At 50.4% G+C, this 22,420-nt stretch overlaps 1 protein-coding gene across 3 annotated transcripts in view; it reads right to left on the minus strand.

The window, feature by feature from the left end:
- Window positions 1-22,420, minus strand: part of PLXNA4 (plexin A4) — a 472,117-nt gene that overhangs the window by 381,155 nt on the left and 68,542 nt on the right. For all 3 annotated transcript variants that reach the window (XM_061165826.1, XM_061165827.1, XM_061165828.1), the window contains exon 2: window positions 18,643-19,894. In XM_061165826.1, coding sequence (XP_061021809.1) covers window positions 18,643-19,827 — 1,185 coding nt within the window. In that variant the 5' untranslated portion in view covers window positions 19,828-19,894. The remainder of the gene's footprint in view (window positions 1-18,642; window positions 19,895-22,420) is intronic.

Below are 22,420 nucleotides of genomic sequence, written 5' to 3' on the forward strand. Positions count from 1 at the left end.
GCAGACACACAGGTCAGGACTCAAAGGTGGGGAATGGAGAAATAGGAATGTTAATACACGTACGCCAACACCATGGCAGAGACATGTATGGACAATTGGTTGGGGAAAGGAGGAATGGGAGGACTGGAAAGTTTGTGGATGAATTCAGTCAGGGCACAGGTGCCTCCCTATGTCCCATCTCAGGCTCCTTCTTCTTTTACTGCATAGTGAAGAAGGGCAGCCCTGACATTGTCATACTTTCACCAGCATTTCCCAAAATGCCTTCCATGGAACACAAGTCCCACAAGATTTCCTACCATAAACGGGTTCCTTGGGCAAATGATTTTGGGCAATGTCCTGAAACCCAGTACATTCTAACATCATGTAAGATATTCCTAATTGTTACACACAAAAAAAAGGTGTGAAAAGTCTTTTTAGGAAGAAATAGGTTTAAAATTCTCTCAGCATTTTTTCCAAACAATTTATTTCCTAAACCATTTTTCCATGGGAACACCTCTTAGCATCCCTTAAAGAGAACATTCCCTGGATTCCCAGGTACCCTGTGGGACACAGGGACCCAACTCTTGCTTATGACTCTGGGACAATTTCAGGAGTCAGGAACCAGCAAGTGAAGCCATTTCCCCACCCTACCCTACCCCCAGTGTTTTAGCTGAGTCTCTACCTGTTTTACTCCAGGCTCCCAGATCCCCATGTAAGCAGAGGGTCACAGCTAGGCAGTCCTCCCGGGGAGTGGCTAAGACCTTGACAGTGGTTGCTGAGGGGCCTCCAGTGCCCCCCACTGAGCAGCTTGGGGGTTGGCACAGACCTCCCTGAGGATCTAAGATCCTACAATGGATTTCCCCCTTTTTCTCAGAAGAACTTTCTCTCCTGAGTCATTCCATCTCTCTGTGCTTTGATTTCCCACTCTATAAAGATGAAGCAAACAACCTCCGCTTTTTGATGGGCGTCCATAAAGCCTATAGAGCTCATGCCTGTAAACGCCTTTGGACTTTTCAGAGAAAGCAGGGAAATAAAATACAAGATGTCATTTTTTAAAGGCTCCAATCCAGCCAAAGGAAGAGGCTTCTGGAGAACAAGCAGGCAGGCTCTTGCCAGCAGAGCCGCATCAAAGTGGCCAACTCTGAGCTTTCCAGGGATGCAGGGGCCCTCAGCTCCCTCCCAGCAATGGGGGACAGGGGTGACAGGCAATGTCTGTGTGCCAAGCATCTTGACCTCCCTCTTATCGTGGTGGGGGCAGCCACGGCAGGGAGGGAGCACATACAGCCATGTGCAGAGCAGACATCCACCCCACATCCTGCCTTTGGCCTCTCTTGTATCATCTAATCCAACAGCCCAGACCAAACACAACCCCTATCTCGCTTAGTCATGTCCAACTCTTTGTGACCCCATGGACTGTAGCCCACCAGGCTTCTCTGTCCATAGCAAGAATACTGGAGTGGGTTGCCATTGCCTTCTCCAAGGGATCTTCCTGACCCAGGGATCAAACCCAGGTCTCCTGCATCACAGGTGGATTCTTTACTGTCTGAGCTACCAGGGAAGCCTTTACTACCTCCATTCCCTCCAAAAACAGCTCCAGGAGTCAAAGGCAGGAGGAAGCTTTCAAGGTCTAGTCTGATCTTTATGGTTCTTTCCTAAAATGAGGAACTGGGGATGGGAGAGACAGCTAGGGTGGAGAGTAGAAGAGATGGAGAGGAAACAGGAAGGAAGAAAACCCAGATAAAGGACAGACAATGTCTTCTCCCTGGTGGACATAACCACGGTGACTGCCAAGCATTCAGAGGGCAGCTTAGGGATCTTTATGGCCTTGCAACATTTCTGCCTCTGGTCCTGTCCTCACCCTGGACTTTCTCGGCCCTAAACTGCTGCTGGGATGTCTGCCATTAGCCAAAGGACCTTGCCCACTACTACCATTTTCCAAGTAGCTAAGACTGAAGGACTGTCCACTCTCCACAAGGGGAAACTGAGGCAGGGAACAAGGCTGTCCATGTTTCCCACCACACCTGGCACAAACACGCTGCCTTGACCTGATGAGGCTCAGGTTGTTCAGCCCCCAGGACTGCAATTCTGAGTTTTAAGTTACCAGATACCTTTCTTCTTCACTGGGCAGAACATTAGGTGAAAATCAACTACCTACAAAAACCAAAGTGTACATTCAGCCAATGACTGCATTAAATCCTTGCTTGCTCAGAGGCCAAGTCCCCAGTCAGGGACCCACGAGTCTTTACCACGGCGGGATCTTGCACCGCAAAAGGCCCGGTGAGGAATGTTTTCACTGGGAGGGGGGAGTGAGAACAGCTCAGCCTGGTGTCCTGGCAGCCAGGACTCCACCGGTATCAGCTCAGGACAGCTCCCTGTGAGACCCACGCAGGAGGCAGATCCGGGGCTCCTCGCCTAGACCTGCAGGTACGTCCCCAAATTGCTGACCTCATGGTATTGTCATCAGGCTCAAATGAAGCAAAGGCCACAACTAACTGGGGCTCCTACCATGGCCCTAGGATTCCAGAGACAATGATGGCTTCCCACCCAGACTCCCCTGTGCCTTGGTTTCTCCCTCTGAGCGGGGCCCCAGGTGATGAAAGGGTGATGGAGATCCTGGACCAGGAGCAGCCTGGATGTGCATGGATGCTGAGGTCCTCAGCTGTGGCATGGGGTGGGGGTGGGGTCTTACTCTTCACTTCCTCCAGCCGGGGTTGATAAGGGAAGGATTTTTAACAGTGTTGGAGTGGGAGAAAACACAGGACTTGGGTTCACATGGCAGCTGAGCAGCTTCCCAAGCATACACCTTGGCACAGCCTCCTCCTGCCGCTCTCTGGGCCTACCATTCCTTGACAGTAAAATAGCAAGACGGGCTCATCCTGAGACCCAGGTGACACAACGGGTGTGAAGGCACTGGCTAAACTGGAGAGCCCTTCAAGGTACAGTGTTTCTTCGGGTTCATTTTTCTGATGGAAATCCTTCTCAGAACAGCCTTGGGGGGGATGCGGACGGTGCAGCAGGGAGTGGCCCTTGCATGCCTGCGGCCAGAGCATAGCTCTCTGAGGACACCACCCTCAGAGTCTGAGCCAAAGCATCAGAGTAATTGTAGCACGGGAGGAGAGGAGAGCAGAGGGAGGTCCCACAGGGCCTGCAGACCCCGAGGGGCTGGGGCGTAGGGAGCAGATGCCAGGGCCCCTGGAAGGGAAGGCTAATTGGCGAACACCTTCGACAAGTGAAGGCTGGAGCGGATTCCTGAGCACCCTGGGCAACAGGAGAGGAGAGTGTGTGCTCCTTCGGCCCTAGCCAAGCCCTCCCCTGGGCCCCATTAACAGTAAGATTAGAGCTAGAGCCAGAGGAGCCAGGAAGGGGCTGGTCTCCGTGGTAATCAGGAGCCGGGCACGCCTGCAGGCCCTCTCCCCTGCCATTCCACAAATACCCACGAATGAGCTCTGGCCACCGCTCCAGTGCTTATTCATTAGACAGCAGCTTCATTCTTACCAGGGAAAGAGATTAGGGTCTGCTGCATGGGAATGTATGCAGTGGGCACCTCTGTGAACAGACCCCAAAGCCTTGGACAGGGCCATAGCCTCTGAGATCCCTTCTGGCCCATGATGAAGATACCAGATCTGCTTTCCACAGATGTCCTCGTGGGGTGCCTGACTTGTAAAGTGAGACTGGTGACCCACTGGATTCCAGGGACTGGCCATGAGCTCAAGGATGGCACCAAGTTTTAGGCATGTTTGTACCCTTAGCTCTGTTCCCGGTTCTTAATAGGTTAAGACATATATATTAAATGGAAAATGCATGGATGAATTGATGGGTGACCAAATAAAGACCTGAGTCTCAAAACAGCTAACACTATTTTGGAACTAGAGCCAGAAAGCCTAGTTAGAATCCCAGCTCCACCACTTGGTGCTGTGTGACCTTGGGCAAGTTATTGAACTTCTCTGTGCCCCAGGTTTTCATGGGTAGTATAGGGATAATAATAATAATAGCATTTACTTTCCAGTGCTGTGGAGAGGATTCAATGGCTAATTCATGAAGAACAATGTCTGGCACTGAGTAAGTGCTAGGAGAGTGTCAGGCTTCCCAGGTGGCTCAGTGGTAAAGAATCCACCTGCCAATGCAAGAGACCTGAGTTTGATTCCTGGGTTGAGAAGATCCCCTGGAGAAGGAAATGGCAACCCACTCCAGTATTCTTGCCTGGGAAATACCATGGATAAAGGGGCCTGGTGGGCTACAGTCCATGGGGTCTCAAAAGAGCGGGATACAACTTAGCAACTAAACAGCAACAACTAACAAGAGAGTGGTTAGCTCTAGTTACTGCTGGTCATCCTTGTGCGTGTGTGAAAGTTGCTCAGTCATGTCCGACTCTTTGTGACCACATGGACTATACAGTTCATGGAATTCTCCAAGCCAGAATACTAAGTGGGTAGCCTTTCCCTTCTCCAGGGGATCTTCCCAACCCAGGGATTGAACCCAGGTCATCCATAGACAATTCAAATAATCTTTGTGAGTCTTAGCATCTTTGGAGAAATTCATGATACTTGTCCCAGAGTGGTGTGATCAAGATTAAAGGCACTAAGGTTATCAAGATGAAAGAGCAAAGGTGGTTCTTCCTAAAGATCTATCAGGCCAATGAGGCTGAAAAAAGGAGAAATAGTCTTAGGTCCAGAAGAGTTACGGCTGGGTGTGTGTGTTAGTCCGTCAGTCATGTCCGACTCTGAGATCTGAGAGAATCTTGCCCAGAGAATCCCATGGACTGTAGCCCACCAAGCTCCTCTGTCCATGGAATTCTCCAGGCAAGAATACTGGAGTGGGGTGCCATTCCCTTCTTCAGGGGATCTTCCCAACCCAGGGATCAAACCAGGGTCTCCTGCATTGCAGGCAGATTCTTTACTGTCTGAGCAAGCAGGGAAGCACTGGCTAGAGTTAGGGCTGCTCCTTAGGAATGCAAATTCTGGTCACCCCCACCCCAGATCTACTGGATCAGAAACTCTTGGAGCCGGGGCTCAGAGATCTGTATCCTAACCCCTTCCCAGATGATTTAGTGAGAAGCACCGTCCCAGGTCACCAGAGGGGTCTCTTCCTGGCTGAGGGTGCCACAGACTAGGCCCAGGAGAGAACACCATGTGACAAGCATAACCACGGGAGCAGGACCCGCTAGGCCTGGAGGCAGGGGGCCCCGTGGCAGCCTCCCTGAGCCGAGCAGCGGTGGCGGTGGTGGCGTGGGGAGCCAGAGCTGACACTCCGAATTACAATCTAATAGCTTACCGTGCTTACCTCGCACTCAGCGGCAAAGGTTACCGTGCAATTACGTGTCGCTACATACAAATGACAGAGCAGTTACGGTTACTTTACCAATTACAGGGAAATTGCTCCCACTCTGCAGAGAGACTGGCACTCTGAAAAGCTCTATCATCTCCACAGAAAGGGGATTTTAAGTGCTGCCAGCATCCTTCCTGCTCAGTCTCCCCAGGATGCAGGGCAGAGCTGCAGAACAGCCACCCAAGGACCCCAGTGGTCTCCGTGGAGACCCTCTGAGAAGGCCTAAAAAAGGAGTAGACCTGGGAGACAGTGGGCATCACCCTCCAACCCCTGCCCCACCATCACCCTCATAACCTGGGACAATCTATCCTGAAGACCTCCGGTGATGAGGCCTTGGGTGGGGACCTGATTCTGAAATCACTCTTCATCCTGGCTAGCATGGCTCCCGGCCTGGTTCCGGATGCATGCTTCTTACTGGGTGGAGCTGTTTTAGCCCCACCCTTAGTCACCCTACCTTTGCAGAAACCCCAGATGGAGTCCTTATTATGGAAAGATCAGAACTAGACCAGAGCTCAGTGGTCCAAAAGCAGTGCTAATGAGATAAAGATCACCAGGTCCATGCCCCTGTGGGCCAATTATCTCAACTCTGGGACCTAGTCTCTTCCATAGCCATAGGCTGCCCCTTTCACCCCAGATGTCCACTGTTTACAAATATCCCAGACTGATCCAAAGAAGGCTGACCAGGTGAGCCTGCGGAGATGGGCGAATCCTCCCTCTGGGGATACAGCTGCCAAATACTCTGAGCTGGCAGCTGCTGTCTCTGAACCCAGGAAGGAAAAATACAAGGTCAGACCTGGTTCTCCCATTGCTCATGGTAGCTCCTGGCCCAGGAGAGAGAGGAATCCTTCCATCTGGGAGCAAACTGGTTCTCCACCTCTCTCTGAAGGCAAAAGTAGCGTCCAGCCTCAAGCCGCCTAGGCCTGAGCACTCCACACCTACCCTCAAAGCTTCCCCATTATGGGAAAGAAGGCATCAGAGACCTTCCCAAGCTCACCCACTGTGGGGCCTCCAGTTGGGCCTTTTTCCATCCAACTTTTGGTCTCTTAGGCTACTGGAACTCTGTTTCCACTAGAGGACACTGAGGCACTAAATGAAGACAACAGGATTTACTGCTCCTCACTGATTACTTTGCTTAAGAATGTTTAGGAGGATCTACTAGGCACCAAGCAGCAAGTGAGGACCTAACAATAGAAAGATGGCTTGGAGGACCTGCAGATCAGGTCCATGACTAGACAAGGCCATGTATGCCCAGCTTTAGGTGTGCACCAGGGCTGGAGGGACAGAGGGTGGGCCCATGACTGCTGCGGGGGGGGCAGTAAGGTTTCAAGGAAGAGGCGACATTGGGGGTCAATTGTGGGTTCTCCATCCAGGACAGGGCACGGTCATGCTTTCACACACTGTGCAACTTCAGAAGAAAATGACCCCAGGGCTGAGAACTGAACAGCCCCATTTTACAGAAGAGATAAATGGAGGCTTAGAGAGTGAAATGACCTCTCGCGTTCTATCAAGCTACTGAGAAATAGATACCAGAACCCTAAATTCCCAGTCTGGAGGGGGAAAAATGTGGTATTACATAAAGGCTTCCTCTAGGGTGCTGGAGGGTGGCCCCAAAGGGAGGAGGATCAGGGAACTGATCTCTCAACATGTCAGGATGAGAGAGGCTGCTGGAGGGGCAGGCCTGACTTCTTTTGTTACCATCCAGGAAAAGCCTTCTCCCTTTCTGTGATCTCTGGGAGGAACAGACCCTCCTGTCTGGAGGAGGCCCTTGGCCAGTCATCAGAGTGGGCTTCCTCCTTTCCTGGGCCAACCTGTCCCTAAGGAGAGGGAAAGCTGAAGTTTAGAAAAGTTTAGAAAAGAAACACAAGTTAGGAGAAAAAGAGGTGCCTATTGATGTGGAAGAGTAAAGGCCTTTAGATTCTTCATGCTCAGCGGCCCCAAACACATACCCACTAATTAATTACACTTACACTTACACACACACACACACACACACACACACACTGGGAGCTGACCAGAGTAGAGCTCCACAGGAAACAGGGAATAGGTGAATTACACATGAGGGATTCCTTTATAAAGGGAGATATTGATCAGGTAAGTACAGTAGCTCATGTCTAAATACAGACTCTAGCTGTATATCTCTGCAGTGCAGGAAGGTAATGATCCCCGCTTACTGGGGCCAGATCTCAAATAGAACCGCTGACCCCACGGCATTCCTAGATGTGCCAGGCTCCGATGCCCACAGTGTATCTCTCCCTGGAGACGACTCTGTGTGCCCTCTGACAGCAGGGCGGGAGGGAAGCAGGGAGAACCCTCAGGGAGGCAGGAACCTCATGGGGAGGCTCTGGTTGGCTTAAGGTTACTTTCATCAGAAAGCTTGTTTCACCATAAGATATTCCCATGTGCCTTGAACACTCGTTTCTAAAACAAAAAAAGAGATCCAAAAACTCAGACGATATCGCCCTACGATTGCTTACTGTTTTTCACAAACTTTCCTCTTTTTCATAATTTCTAACCCTCTCCAAAGCTCTGCCCAGGGCCCAGGCTGATCCCAGGCAAACTCACTTCAGAGCCACAGAAACCCCAGTAGAGGCAAAGGTTGGCCCCACACTTCGGCCGTGAGCCCAGATATCAAGAAAAGAGCATGAAGGAGACCTCATCCACTTAGTTACTAACACATTATCTCCGAATGGCTCTTCATTGTGTCTTTTTCAATGAGATTGAAGGAGAAATGAATGTGCAGAGAAAGAGAGAGGAAGCCAGCAAACCTCAGTCACAGTAACTTGGTTAGACCAACACATTATTGAAGGGGCTTTGTGAAAAGTGTCTTGGAGTTGGAAAAAGAACCCAATGAATTACACCAAGGTTCCCAATGAGCTATGTGCCCTGTTTCTAAGCATCTCACAGAGATGGGTACCAAAATACAGGTCATCTAAGTGGCCATTCTCTCATCATGATAACAAGTTATCTTTCTAATAGGCAACTAATGCCACTAATTTGAGCTGCCCACTCCAGGCTGTAACCAATGGCAAGCCGTAGCAATGCACCCCTCCTAGGAATTGCTGAGCATGGCAGGCAAAGAGCAGCTCCAAGTCAGGAACCGCAGGGATCGAACCCCTGACCTTCTCCTCATTAGCTCAGCTGCTGAGAGCCCCAGGTTCCTCCCTCTGGGTAAGCAGAGAGACCATGACACCATGACCAGAGATTCAGGCTGGCCAAGCAAGAGAAACATGGATGAAACTTCACTCGTCCAGTTCTGCAGGTAACCTCCACGATGGGTTCAGTGCAGAAGCCAAAGCTGGACCCCTGGGACAGACCAGGAAAGGCCTTGGAATGGCACCAAGTAAAACTCACATGGGTGTTGTCCCTTTCCTTGGGTAACTTAAGCTTCAGAGGTCCCCAGCGGCTGCCTGTCAAGGACCAAGAACCACCTCCCCGTCCCCCAGCCCATCAATTCCACGTCCCCACTGCTCTCCCTGTCTACTGCAGACAGCCTGAGCCGCCACCGGAACTGTAATTGGAGCGCGGCACACCACAATGATTAAGTTTGCGTGTTTTCTGGCCAGCGCTGGGAAGCAGTGGCCCGGCTCGCCAGGCTGAATTACGGGGGAGGTCATTCCCTTGTTAGGAGGAATAAATTTTATTAGCCCCAGTCTCGTTGCCATGCATCTTCCCCCTCTTCGCTCCTCGGGCCCAAGTGTGGGTCTGGATAATGTTGCCGGCATGCAGGATAAATCAGCCAAACAAATCCCATTATATTTTGGAACACTGACAGAGACACAGTAATGACACCAAGACTGGGAAAAGATGCGGGCTTTCTTCTCCCCCGGCTGATCCCGTTTCATATATGCAGACGGCATGCGGGGCCCAATTCACTAGGAAAAATTTAAAAATATGTAAATTGAGAGACTGAATGGAGAGCTCCGTGAGTTGTCTTTTTTCCTTCTTTCCACTGACTTTGTAAATGAAGTGACGCCAGCGCCGTGCGCCAACGAGGAGCCATTCCCTTCTGCGTTACAAAAACCAGAGGGGCACAGGAAGGTGACCGCAGGGAGGATCTAGCTGGAAACATCTCCTCTCCTTCAAAGGCCTTGACTTTGCATTCATATCATGTGCCGGATGGCAGGGAAGGTGGGTGGGCACACTCCAGGCCTGGGATTCCAAACATAATGTCTGGGTCTGGCACAGCCCAAATTTCTCAAAAGCAGACATCAGTGGAGGAAAAAAACGTAGGTATGAAAGCACAGCAATATTATTAAATCCCTTTCTGTCTCCTCAAGTGGTTACTGTAACCAAAGGAGACTATACGGATGATGCCGTGAGCTGTTTCAGTGTTCTACAAATATAAGGTGCTCTGTGTCTATCATCATTTATGAATGTCTCTGTATTTCTCTTTCCCTAGGAGTCTCGGCACACTTTATTAAAGGGATATAGTTTTATCGCCTCCTTCTAAAAGATGAAATGCATGATTCAAAGCAAAAGGGAAACCACTCACCAGCTCAGTGACCTCTCACGAGCCTCAAAGACCCAAGCTTGCAGGCCAGCATCCTGGCCAAGACGCCACCCTGAGAGGATGATAGGAATTGAAGGAAAGGCAGACCTGGATGGATAAGTTGGGCTGGTCTGGGTGCCGACCGAATGAGAGGCTCAGTTGCTGATTTGGGCTGGGCCATTGCACACCGTCTAGGGGTGTGTGTGCACGAGTGTGTGTGTACATGGGTGTGTGTCCATGGCGGTACTCACGGTGTGAGCTGCTGTGTGTGGTGTGGGGGTGTAGGGGAGGATCCATCACAGAAACGGGGAGCCTCGGGGGTGCCTTGCACAGGGTATGAGTGTAAGTGAGAAAGTGAAGCACAGCAGAGAGAGTGACAGAGAGAAAAGACAGGGGACAGACAGGGTGAGTTGGACATCCAGGCAGAGAGGACGCGTGTGCACGAGTGGGTGTGTACCAGGGTGCACGCTTCCGTGCGGGGCTTCATGAAGTCAGAGTCAGGCTCTCAGTGTGAAGACATGGCAGGGCTGGCCCCATGTCCTAATCCCCCGTTTGGTAAACCCTGCCTTGTGGCCATGGCAGCTGTCTGGGTTAACATCTGCAGACCTGATTCCTGGATCTCATCACCCTCCCTGCTGGCCCGATGGGCTCCACAGTGGTTCCTGGGAGGTCACACCCAGCAGAGGGGGCCAGCTTCAGGCCCCTTCCTCTCACCAGGCCAGCTCATCACCTAGAGCTTGGCCACCATCAGGGACCCAAGCATGTACTTGGCCGGGATGCAACTTTTATTGCAAATGCTTTCTCCCAAAGAGAAAGAGGTAGGTGTCCTTTTCACCTGAATACTTGGGACAGAAGTCTTCTCAAGGGGAGGGGGAAAAGTTTGAATCTATAACGACTGGAGTTGTGACCTGGAAGCCCCCCAAAGCTAAACCAGAAGGGGTCATTGGGCTGTGAGGAGGGAGGGCTTGCACTGACATGAAAGGAGATTTGTGATGTGTACTGGCAGGGGGACTTGAGTGTGGTGTATGGGCTGGGTCCCAGTGTGTGTGTGTGTGTGTGTGTGTGTGTGTGTGCGCGCGCGCGTATGTCTCAAATGTAGTGGAGCTGAGGAAGGAGGGACGGGAGATCATGGTCTAAGAGAGGACTTTGGCTGAGCAGAAAGAGAAAGCCTTGCCTTGCACCATAAACAACAGGATACACCCATCTAGTCAGAGCCATGCTTCCTGCCTACAGGAAAAGAAAACAGGCCGAGCAGATGGGCACAATCCAGCCCCCGGAGCCGGGGGTGGCTGCCTGGCCGTTCCGGATACGGACTCTGGTGGAGTGTCAGGATCCCAGGCGCCAGACCTCACTGAGCGGCCATCCAGGCTGGGCTGGGAGGCCAGCCCGCATCCAGGGAGTGACCCTGTCCCCTCCCAGGGCCGCCCTGTGAGAGCTGGGACGTGAGTCAGAGCGACAGCACACACCAGCGGGTTCTCCCCACTGCCAGAGGCGAAGCGAAGCTTGGGGTTACAAATGAAAAGCTCGGTCCGAGTGCCTCTGTGAGTCTGAGCGGGACTGGCAAGTAAACCTCGAAGTCGAGAAGACGCCTGGTCTGGCAACGGCTCTCAATCAGGGGCTCCAGGAAACGTGAGGGATTTCCTGGTTCTGCAGGGACTGCAGAGTGCCGTGGGCACATAGGGCTCTACAGTCCAGCAACGCAAGTGCCCAGCGCCACCAGTCATCCCCCTGCCCCAGGTCCCCCTACGGCCCTATCGAGAAACACCAGTGGGAAGAGCCCCAGGCTGAGAATTAGGATGTATAGAAGGTTCTGGTCCACCGATTACATGACCTTCAGTGAAGTCCTTGACTTTTCTGATCCTCCCCTTCCTCAGCTAGATGGGATGTCCGCCTTTCCTATTATCCCACAGAACTGCTGGGAGAAGAAGAGGAAGCAATGAAGTCCTTTATAAGTTGTCAGACCCCACAAGGACTCTCCAGTGGGATTGTCAGGTGGCTCAGAGGCCAACATGCTCTGCTTGGAGGCTAGACAGGGGCGATGCGGGGATTCTGGTCACAGTTTCTGCCCCGTGGACCAATGTCTTCTATTGGATGGTCACTCTAAGTTCAAGTCTTGGAGGCGGAGATTAAGCAGCTGAGGTCTGGTGGCTTAGATAGTAAAGAATCTGCCTGCAATGCGGGAGACCCAGGTTCAGTCCCTGTGTTGAGAAGATCCCCTGGAGGAGGGCATGGCAACCCACTCCAATATTCTTGCCTGTATAATTCCATGGACAGAGAAGCCTGGCGGGCTATAGTCCAGGGGGTCACAAAGAGCTGGTGACTGACGTTTTCTGCCCTATCCAGCCTTCTCAGCATTAAAGCTGATGCTGCCTAACTACTACACCCACTTCTCAACTGGTTCCAAAGTTAGGGAAGACTTAAGTGGCGTGAGTGATGGTCACTCCCAGGGCCACAGCCCTTGTTCACATCACAGAGGCTATAATGACCTGCTCGGAGGCATCTCTCTTCTGGACTCTTAGGCTCCTAGAGACTGATGTCATTTCATGATTCTTGGCATCAGCCAGGAGAGAGTACATTGCCAAGGGTCTAATAAAAATTTCATCCATTCATTAACTCATTTGTAGGCAGAAGGTCTAGTGTTCTGTAGATGACCCCAGAAGGCTGAAGAAAGGGTGAGGAGGTGTAGATAGCTATGCCTGGGGAGCACTAGGATGCCCGGCTTCTCCACCCACGAAGAACACAAGGTCTTGGAGCCCAACAGCACACTCTCCAGCCTGGTGGCCTACTCCAGGTCAGGATTCTTGGGGCTCCCAGAAAGGGACAGAGAGCTGTTACCTTAGCCTGCTCAGGTCATGGGACATGACAATAGCCTCAGGCTATGAGCTTCTCACTCCAATTGCAGACAGAAGAAGGTTTGGGGAGACTAGGCAGTAGCCTTTAAAGGGACCAAAGATAGAGACCATCTCAGTGCTGAATAGCAGAAACACAGAAATTACACCACTATCCTTAACCCTCACCCTTGGATGCTCACCAGCAAAGGACCTTAGGCTGGTCTACAGTCTCCCAAATCCTAAGACACACTGGGAGGAGGCCTGGTCAATCCCTCTAGGACCCATCCTCTGCCCAGGCCTTCCTGAGGTCCTTAGAGCAATTTTCAGACACCAGCCCATTTGATCTTGGATACCTCTTTCCATTCAGGCTGGGGGAAAAAAAAACAGCCCCCAAGAAGGAATGGGCCAGAAGACAAAGGCAGAAGTTTCTTCCCCCTTCCCGCACGCTGCCCTCCCCAAGCACCAGCAAACACCCGGGCTGCTTCCCCAGCCTCTACACCCAATGCCCATTCTGGGATTTGCATTTGCAACATGTACTGACACTCACAGGGACACAATCCAATGAGGAGGCCACTCCTCACTGACTGGCCCTTATCCATGATGGGGGCTCAACCAGACCTCCCTGGTTATCCAAGAGTAAAGACAACAGGTTGCTCCCCGAGGGTCTGCAGATCAAGACTCCAGGTTCCCAGCCAAAGTCTGTCCTCTCACCTGGTCACCAGACTATGGGCCACCACATGGCTCCACTGATGCCCCACACATGCAGACCCTCAGACCTCATTTTCCCTGAGTACAGCCGAATACAGCAGGGACCTGGTGATGAGCTGGGGCCTCAGTTTCATACTGCTTCCTGCTCGTAGTCCTGGAGGCATGAGTTCAAGGGAAGAAATGTGAATCCCAGAAAATGGAAGAGACCCGAAAAGCCTGAAGAGCACCATGGGACAAGTATTCTAGCTCAAGGAATTAGGACAACAAGAGTGCATTAAAAACGAGTCAACGGGCCAAAGGGATGGACTTCCAGTTACAAAATAAATTAGTTTTGGGATGTAATGTAGAGCATGGTGATACAGTTCATGTTACTGTGTACTATGGGCTTCCCAGGAGGTGCTAATGGTAAAGAACCTGCCTGCCAATTCAGGAGACAAAAGAGATACAGGTTCAGTCCCTGGTTTGGGAAGACCCCCTGGAGGAGGGAATGGCAATCTACTCCAGTATTCTTGCTGTGGACAGGGGAGCATGGCGGGCTACAGTCCATAGGGTTGCAAAGAGTCAGACACAACTGAAGCAACTTAGCATGTACACACTGTGTTGTATATTTGAGAGTTGCTAAGAGAGTACAAACTGTGGAAAATTCTTCAAGAGATGGGAATACCAGACCACCTGACCTGCCTCCTGAGAAACCTACATGCAGGTCAGGACGCAACAGTTAGAACTGGACATGGAACAACAGACTGGTTCCAAATCGGGAAAAGAGTACATCTAGGCTGTATATTGTCACCCTGATTATTTAACTTATATGCAGAGTACATCATGAGAAATGCTGGGCTGGATGAAGCACAAGCTGGAATCAAGATTGCCGGGAGAAATATCAATAACCTCAGATATGCAGATGACACCACCCTTATGGCAGAAAGCGAAGAAGAACTAAAGAACCTCTTGATGAAAGTGGAAGAGGAGAGTGAAAAAGTTGGGTTAAAACTCAACATTCAGAAAACTAAGATCACGGCATCTGGTCCCATCACTTTATGGCAAATAGATGGGGAAACAATAGAAACAGCGAGAGACTATTTTTTGGGCTCCAAAATCACTACAGATGGTGACTGCAGCCATGAAATTAAAAGGCACTTGCTCTTGGAAGAAAAGTTATGACCAACCTAGACAGCTTATTAAAAAGCAGAGACATTACTTTGCCAACGAAGATCCATCTAATCAAAGCTATGATTTTTCCAGTAGTCATGTATGGACATGAGAGTTGGACTATAAAGAAAGCTGAGCACTGAAGAAGTGATGTTTTTGAACTGTGGTGTTGGAGAAGACTCTTGAGAGTCCCTTGGGATGTAAGGAGATCCAGCCAGTCCATCCTAAAGGAAGTCAATCCTGAATATTCATTGGAAGGACTGATGCTGAAGCTGAAACTCCAATATTTTGGCCACCTGATGCGAAGAACTGACTCATTGGAAAAGACCCCGATGCTGGGAAAGATTGAAGGTGGGAGGAGAAGGGGACGACAGAAGATGAGATGGTTGGATGGCGACATGAGTTTGAGTAAACTCCGAGAGTTGATGATGGACAGGGAGGCCTGGTGTGCTGCAGTCCATGGGGTCACAAAGAGTTGGACATGACTGAGCGACTGAACTGAACAGAGTAGAGGTTTGTTTTTTGTTTTTTAATATAATTGCTTTACAATGTTGCGTTAGTTTCTGCTGTACTATATGAATCAGCTAAATATAAACATATATCCCCTCCCTCTTGAGCCTCCCTCCCATGTCCCCCACCCCACCCCTCTAGGTCATCACAGAGCACTGAGCTGAGCTCCCTGTGTTATGCAGCAGCTTCCCACTAGCTACCTATTTTACACATGGCAGTGTATATATGTCAATGCTACGAGAGAATAGATCTTAAAAGTTCTGGTCATAAGGAAATATGTAACTATGTACACTGATGGACTGTTAACTAGACTCTTGCAGTGATCATTTTGCAGTATATACAAATATTGAACCATTATGCTGTACATCTGAAATTAATGTCATGTTACATGTCAATTTCACCTCAACTTTAAAACGAACCACTTTGCAAGCTCTTTGAGCTGTAACTATGACAAAACCTATAAGGGACCCAACGCTACAAAACGTAAGTCCTAAAGTCAGCCTCCTGTGCCTTACACACCCCTCCTCCACTTTCCTGCAGCTGAAACGTCACAGGACAGAGGTCATCTGAGATAGGGTTCCCTTTCTCAGGCCTCAAGGGAATCTGGGACTCGGAGGCAAAACAAAACAAAACAAAATTCTAGAATTCGTCCCATCCCCATCCCTAATTGCCTCAAGGTAAGAAGGCAAAAGAGAAAGGAATGCAATGGCCTTGAGAATGAAGAGTGCGGGGAAAAGCTGGGTTTGCAAACAGTGTGCTCCTCATCGGGAATGCTCAGGAGCCTGGCCTGGCTGACGGCGGGTGAAACCTGTGTGGTCTGGGCTGAGGCCAAAAGAACCATAGCCTAGCCCCAGAGCAAAGTAACTCGAGCATCGGCTGAATCAAAGGAAACTGATACTGTGCATTAAAAGCCAGTGTGGCCTTTTAGACTGGCTGGGGAGACAGCCCCAGCCCTGTGTGGAGTTTCTGGCCTCCTCCTTTCTGCTCTCAACCCTGAACTTGCCTCGAACTTGAAAAGGCTAATTAAAGCCCAAAGAAAAATCAAAAGCTTGTTATCTGGCTCCATTAGTCCCAGTACTGGCATTAGCCTGTCTTGCAAAGCTGCCTTTCCTCTGTTCTCTCCAAGGCCGCCAGGCGGATGTTAAGGACCTACAGCTCTGCAGACTCCCCGTGATGAACTCTGCTTTTTGTGCTATGGCAGGGAGCAAGGGCGAGACAAATGCTTGCCTGTGGGCAATCAGGTTGATCCCCGCCGCTGATTTTACTCCCAAAAGCATCGCCCCAAAAGACAGGCTAGGAGCAAGTTTTCTGCAGCAAAAATAGCCAACCCCTCTAATTTTAAAACAACTAGCTGTTAAGTAATCACACAGCATAAACTTACTATTTTCTAACACAGGGAGCATGCGTGTGAGCTCATGGGGATATTTCTTGTGTACATGCATATGCATGTGTATAGAGGTGTGTGTGGGCATGTGTGCAAGCGTGGTGGTGAGAGGCAAGGGTTTTCTCCTCAAATGCAGTCTTTGCCATGCACACTCAAAGTATGTGACTTAGGGCAACTCACTCAAGTTGTTGGGCCTCAAAACAAAGGTATAGACTGGGAGATCTCTGAGCACCTTCCCATGGAAACACTCTTAGGGCATTTCCCCCAGGGACCTACATTTGAGTGTGTAATAAACATACACACAGCACAGGCATCTGGTCTGTCATTCATTGCCTTCATGTGGGAGCTGTCCACAGCCCAGGAAGTCCACGAACCCATTTTATAGATTCTTGAGTGGATCACCTACTGCCCAAACCAAAGTCTCTAGGGCTCAGCAGACACAAGGGAGTCCCCTCCATCCCCTGGCCTCAAGTCCCCTCAATGTGTTGCTTCTTTCTTTGGCTCGTGGTGCCTCTTCAATGACTCTTCATTTCCCTTTGTGACACTAGGGGGTCTCCTGGCTTTTCAGGACCCCCAAGAAGAAATGACACCTTTTCATTTCAGCCACTGGAAAACTCATCACTAGAAAACAGCCTGAGCCTAAATGCCAGAGCACCAAAGACAAACTTTGGGTGGCAAGTGAGTTCCTTCTTTCTCTTCCTCTCCCTTGCCATCACCCCAAATCCCAGTGCCCCGAGGAATGACCTCACCAAATGCTAGGGGTGGGGTGCCAGTGTCCTCTGAGGGCTGCTTGGCAAGCAGCCACACTTTATGAACAAAACTTGCACTTCTGTAATCAATCCAAATAACCTCTCCTAATATGGGATTCCACCAAAGTTTGACTAGGAGTCAAGAACTACATCCACACAAATGCATGCTTCTACCTGATGAGTGAACTGACTTTTCTTCTCCTACACTAATATTATGGGATAGATTTTCTCAAACAAGGTTCATAATTTTTCAAATGGACAATAAATAGGAAAAAGGGAAAGGAGAGTGACATAGGGCATAAAAGATGCCAATAGCTAAACCTTCCAAGTCACTTGAAGAGTGGTTGAGAAAAAACAACCATGAAGATGAACAGAAGTCAAGCCATAGAAAGGCAGATGCTTTTCACTTTGGGTCACAAGTGGGTTAGGTTGGGAGAGGCAGGAGACTGTGTCACCCGTAGCACCTGTGGTCACCCAGCAACCTGAGGTCCAGTCTGTCCATCAGGAACCTGGGCAGGCTTCCCAAACCAACCCTTCACTCTCCCCTTCCTCCAGTTTCCTTCAGCCCTTCTGTCACCCAGTACTGCTCCATGGCTACTTCTGGACATTGTGACATATCTTTTCCATGGAACTGTTCACAGAGAAGATGCTTAACAAATGCAGTTTTCTAAGCAAGCTCTGTTTTTCATCTGTGTTCACTGGACTCTCATCCTATTCCTTCTGATCTTATTTTGCCATTTCCTAAAGACACAAGGGGCTAAAAACATACCTCTTCAGAAGTTCTACATCTACTCCAATTGTGAAATGACTGCCTTCCCTACTCCCAGTAGTGGTTTTACTCTAAGCTCTCCCCTCATCACCCAATGGTTTTATTCTCCACTCCCAGGAGGGTGACTAACAGGTGTGGTTGGTAAGAAGGTGGGTACACCAGTGCAAGTTCAGTGCACGAGGTGAGGCATCCAAAGCCAGTGATCTGGGACAGTCTGGAGGGATATGGTGGGGAGGGAGGTGGGACGGGGCTTCAGGATGGGGGGACGCATGTATACCTGTGGCTGATTCATGTTTATGTATGGCAAAAAAATCACAATGTTGTAATATAATTTTCCTCCAATTAAAATAAATCAATTAATTAAATAAAAAAAAAAAAAAAAGAAGCTGGGTACACATCTGGTATCACAGCACACACAATGCAGCCTTCAACAATGCCTGGTCCACGCGGAATGTACAGCATACAATTCCCGCCTATTCTAGCCCCGCCTCTTTCAGCCAGTGAGCCAATCAGAATAGGGAAAAGTGCCGATAGGAAATCTACATTCAGCTCCGGCTCTGACTCTCATAAGCTCAGTGCCAGTAGTCACAGCATGCCTGAGCCGGTGATGATCCGAGTCTAAGGAGCCCCAGAGGTGGGATATATTTGTCTTGTCTACAAAATGGGACAGGTGGTTCACACCCTGTGGAGACCACAGCCTGGGCCTCCTCACTGTGCCCTCCCGGCCCGCGGGTCCTCCCTGGACTCACCGCGCTGCTGCAGGGAATGTCTTTCACCTTGAGCCAGGCCAGGTCCAGCGTGCCCTCGCCCCGGTAGCAGGACTGCAGCCTCTCCTTAATGCGGTCGTTGATCTGCTTCAGGATGAAGATGCATAAGGCCGACTCGTCCAGGGATTTCATCTTCCGCTTTTGGCCTTTGGAGAAGACGGTGAAGAGGAGGTCGTCCTCTGGGCGGACCCCGAGGGTCCGGGCGAGCACAGCCCCAGCTTTGGACAGGTAGGCGGCCTGCAGCAGGCGGTACTCCACCCCACCACGCTCACAGCCGATGGGCACCTCCACATAGGAGTTGAAGGCCGTGTCCTCCTTGCAAAGCCTCACAAGCTTGGACGTATAAACCTGCTCCTTTGTGGTGGAGCCCGGGGGAGACACCATCTCAGGCTGGAGGGTCAAAAAATAGACAAAGTTGCCACTGCTAAAGCCATAGACATAGTAGATATCAAAGTCGGGGATGACGGTGAAGGTGTCTGAAGGGATCTTGATCATCGAGGCCACAAACTCGTCGTGGAAGACATATGCGAACATGCCGTCTGCCTCCGAGTTCTTGGTCAGTTTCCGGCTGGAGATGGTGGGGAAATACTCTGGCTTCCCATCCACAGCGGTGGCAATGAAGAGCTTGTCATCCAGGTTGTTGTAGGAGACGATCACCCCAAAGACAGAGCCACTCTCATTGACCCCAGACAGGTAGTGCTCCTTCTTGTGGAAAGGCTCCCCCAGCTTGAAGAGGTCCTCCAGCCTCAGAAGCTTGCAGATGCCCTGGTACAGGCTCCCACAGGCGATTAGCCTGTTCTCCTTGTAGTCTATCAGCAGCATCTTGTTGACATTGTTGGTGGGGGTCAGGGGCTCGTTGCATGTCTGGACGATGCGGGGTGGGTAGCACTTGGGGTTGTCCTCATCCGGCCCCGTCTGGTGGGTCACCAGGACCTTCAGGTCACTGGAGAGCTTGTAGATCCGATTGACAGCCCCCACGTAAATGTGCCCTGTCCTCTCGTCCACCACCAGGTGGTTGAAGCTCTCGGCAGGCTCCCCGCGAAACGTGACAAAAGACCGCTTCTGGGACGGTGGGGGTGACTGCCGGGGGAGCAGAGTGGAGGAGCCCATCCCCACCATCAGGAGATGGGAGAGCAGGCAAGTCCAGTTCCAAGGCATGGCTTTCATTTCAGAGACGCGGCCTCGGGGCACAGGGCACTGGGCACAGCAGTGTCACGTGAGGAGTGCAGGCTCCCTGTGGGGGAAAGGAAAGAGGTGATGCTGATGACAAAGGTCAAGTCTTAGTTTCATCCCATAGCTTGTCTGGCTGGGCCCTCAAAGCATCCTGCACACTCTGAAATAGATCTGCAAAGGGGGAAGCTGGGGCTGGTCCCCAGCATACGTGTATGAGTCAGCCCGAGCTAGTGGTGGCAGGTGGGCATGTCAGTAGTGGTACTAGTAATAAGATTAGCGATGGTAGCAACAGTGATAATGGTGGTGGTAATGATGATGATAATGTTGATGTTGACGATAGATAGTCATTGCCCACAGAATGCCTGACTTTGCATCAGTCACTGTCCAGCACCTTCCAGGGACTCTCATTTCATTTGAACAAATTTTTAGTGCTGTGAATCTTCCACCTGCCCCCCACCCCGCCCCCCACTCACACACACACCCAGCTCTGCTCTCTTCCTTTCTCTGTGCCCAGACACCCTTACATCTGCAGGTTACTTGCCCTTGGGCTGAGTTAGGTGCAGCCAACTGAGGATAATCAGCAGAAGCCCAGTAGGAGGGGGAGAGGCTAGGAAGAGGGGAGGTGGGCTGTGTGTACTCAGCCTCCCCATCCCCGGGGTCTGTGAATTGCTTCCTGTCTGCCTCCATTTGGTCCTGGGGGAGGTAACAGGCCTCTGTGTTTTTGCCCCTGAATACCACCCTGCCTCTGAGGAGGCACCTGGTCAACAGCTCCTCTATTAACCTTTGTGCCAACAACCTGATTTGCATGTATGATGTTTCCTACTAGGACCCTAACTAGCAGCCTCCGGATGTAAGTACCTCTGACACTCCCACTTTAGAGCTGAGGACAGGTATCCAAGATGCATAGGTAAAAGCAGTAAAGGTCATCCAACATCCCTGGTGATCCTGTGGTTAAGAATCCACCTGCCAACAATGCAGGGGACATGGGTTTGATCCTCGGTCCAGGAAGATTCCACATGCCTCAGAGCAACTAAGCCCCTGTGCCACAACTAGTGAAGTTCTTGCACCTAGGGCCCATGCTTCTTCAAGAAGGGAAATCACTTCAATGAGTAGCCCATGGATTGCAACTGGAAAGTAGCCCCTCTCACCAGCACTAGAGAAAGCCCATGCACACCAACAAAGACCCAGCATAGCCAAAAATAAATAAATTTTTTGAAATGCTATATATGTATAAAACTATACTTGAATAAACTGACTCATTTTTTTAAAAAAGCAAGAGAGGTTGACTCATACACACATGGAAACATCATACATGCAAATCAGGTCACTGGCACAAAGGTTAATTGAGGTCCACAGTCTTGTATTGTCCTGCTAAACCATTTCAGTTTACCTCAGCCAGGCACAGATGGGAACGTCCACCAGTGATGGCTTATACACAGTCGACCAGTTCAAACAACACTTCCTTGGGGACTGTCCATTACAGCTCCGGCCCCCTGGATCTGCACCTACTGCAGGGGAAGTTTCTCTTTTGCCCCTCCCCACCACACCCCAATCCCTGAAACAGGCCAAATTAACAGCCCAAATCCCAGATCCCTTCACTGTGTATCAGCAACCCAGTCCTCTGGGTCCACTGCCCAGCTCTGAGCCTCGATGTCATTTTAATGAGGCAGATCTTGGCTGCCGCCCATAGTGAGGCCTCCTCTGAGAGGTTTTCATTAAAGGCAGAGAACAAATGCTTTAAGAAATGGTCAAGTAAATAAATAAATAAACAACTCCCTGTGGAACAATATAGTTTTCCATCCTAATGGTCTCATTCATTTCTATTCAAGATGTCTTTCAGCGTGCCTTTCCAGAAAATGGTTTTTCATATTTCTTCCAGTTCAGGAGAAATCTGGGAAGGAATGGCCTATATCTTATTCAGGGACATCGCACTTCTGTGGAATTTCTTTCATTCTCCCCCCAGTCCCTGCCCAAATAACTCAGAAACAAGCTGATGGGAAGAGGTAGATGACTGAGCCAAAGAGCCATCCCCCACCCCAAGCAGCTTGTTAGTTAATGTTAGTCTCTCAGTCATGTCAGACTCTTTGCAACCCCAAGGACTATAGCCCACCAGGCTCCTCTGTGCATGGAATTCTCCAGGCAAGAACGCTGGAGTGGGTAGTCATTCTCTTGTCCAGGGTAACTTCCCAACCCAGGGATCAAACCTGGACCTCCTACATTACAGGAAGATTCTTAATCATCTGAGCCACCAGGGAAATCCCAAGGAGAGAGAGTGCAAAGTCCTAAATGAAATCAACCCTGAATATTCATTGGAAGGACTGATACTGAAGCTGAAGCTCTAATACCTTGGCCACCTGATGTGAAGAGCCGACTCACTGGAAAAGATCCCGATGCTGGGAAAGATTGAGGACATGGGGAGAAGGGGGCAACAGAGGATGAGACAGTTGGATGGGATCATTGACTCAATGGACATGAGTTTGAGCAAGTTCTGGGAGATGGTGAAGGACAGGGAAGCCTGGTGTGCAGCAGTCCACGGGGTCACAAAGAGTCGGACACAACTGAGCGAATGAACAACAAGAGGCGAAAG

Source organism: Dama dama, chromosome 18 (assembly GCF_033118175.1).
Source record: "Dama dama isolate Ldn47 chromosome 18, ASM3311817v1, whole genome shotgun sequence".
Taxonomy (NCBI): domain Eukaryota; kingdom Metazoa; phylum Chordata; class Mammalia; order Artiodactyla; family Cervidae; genus Dama; species Dama dama.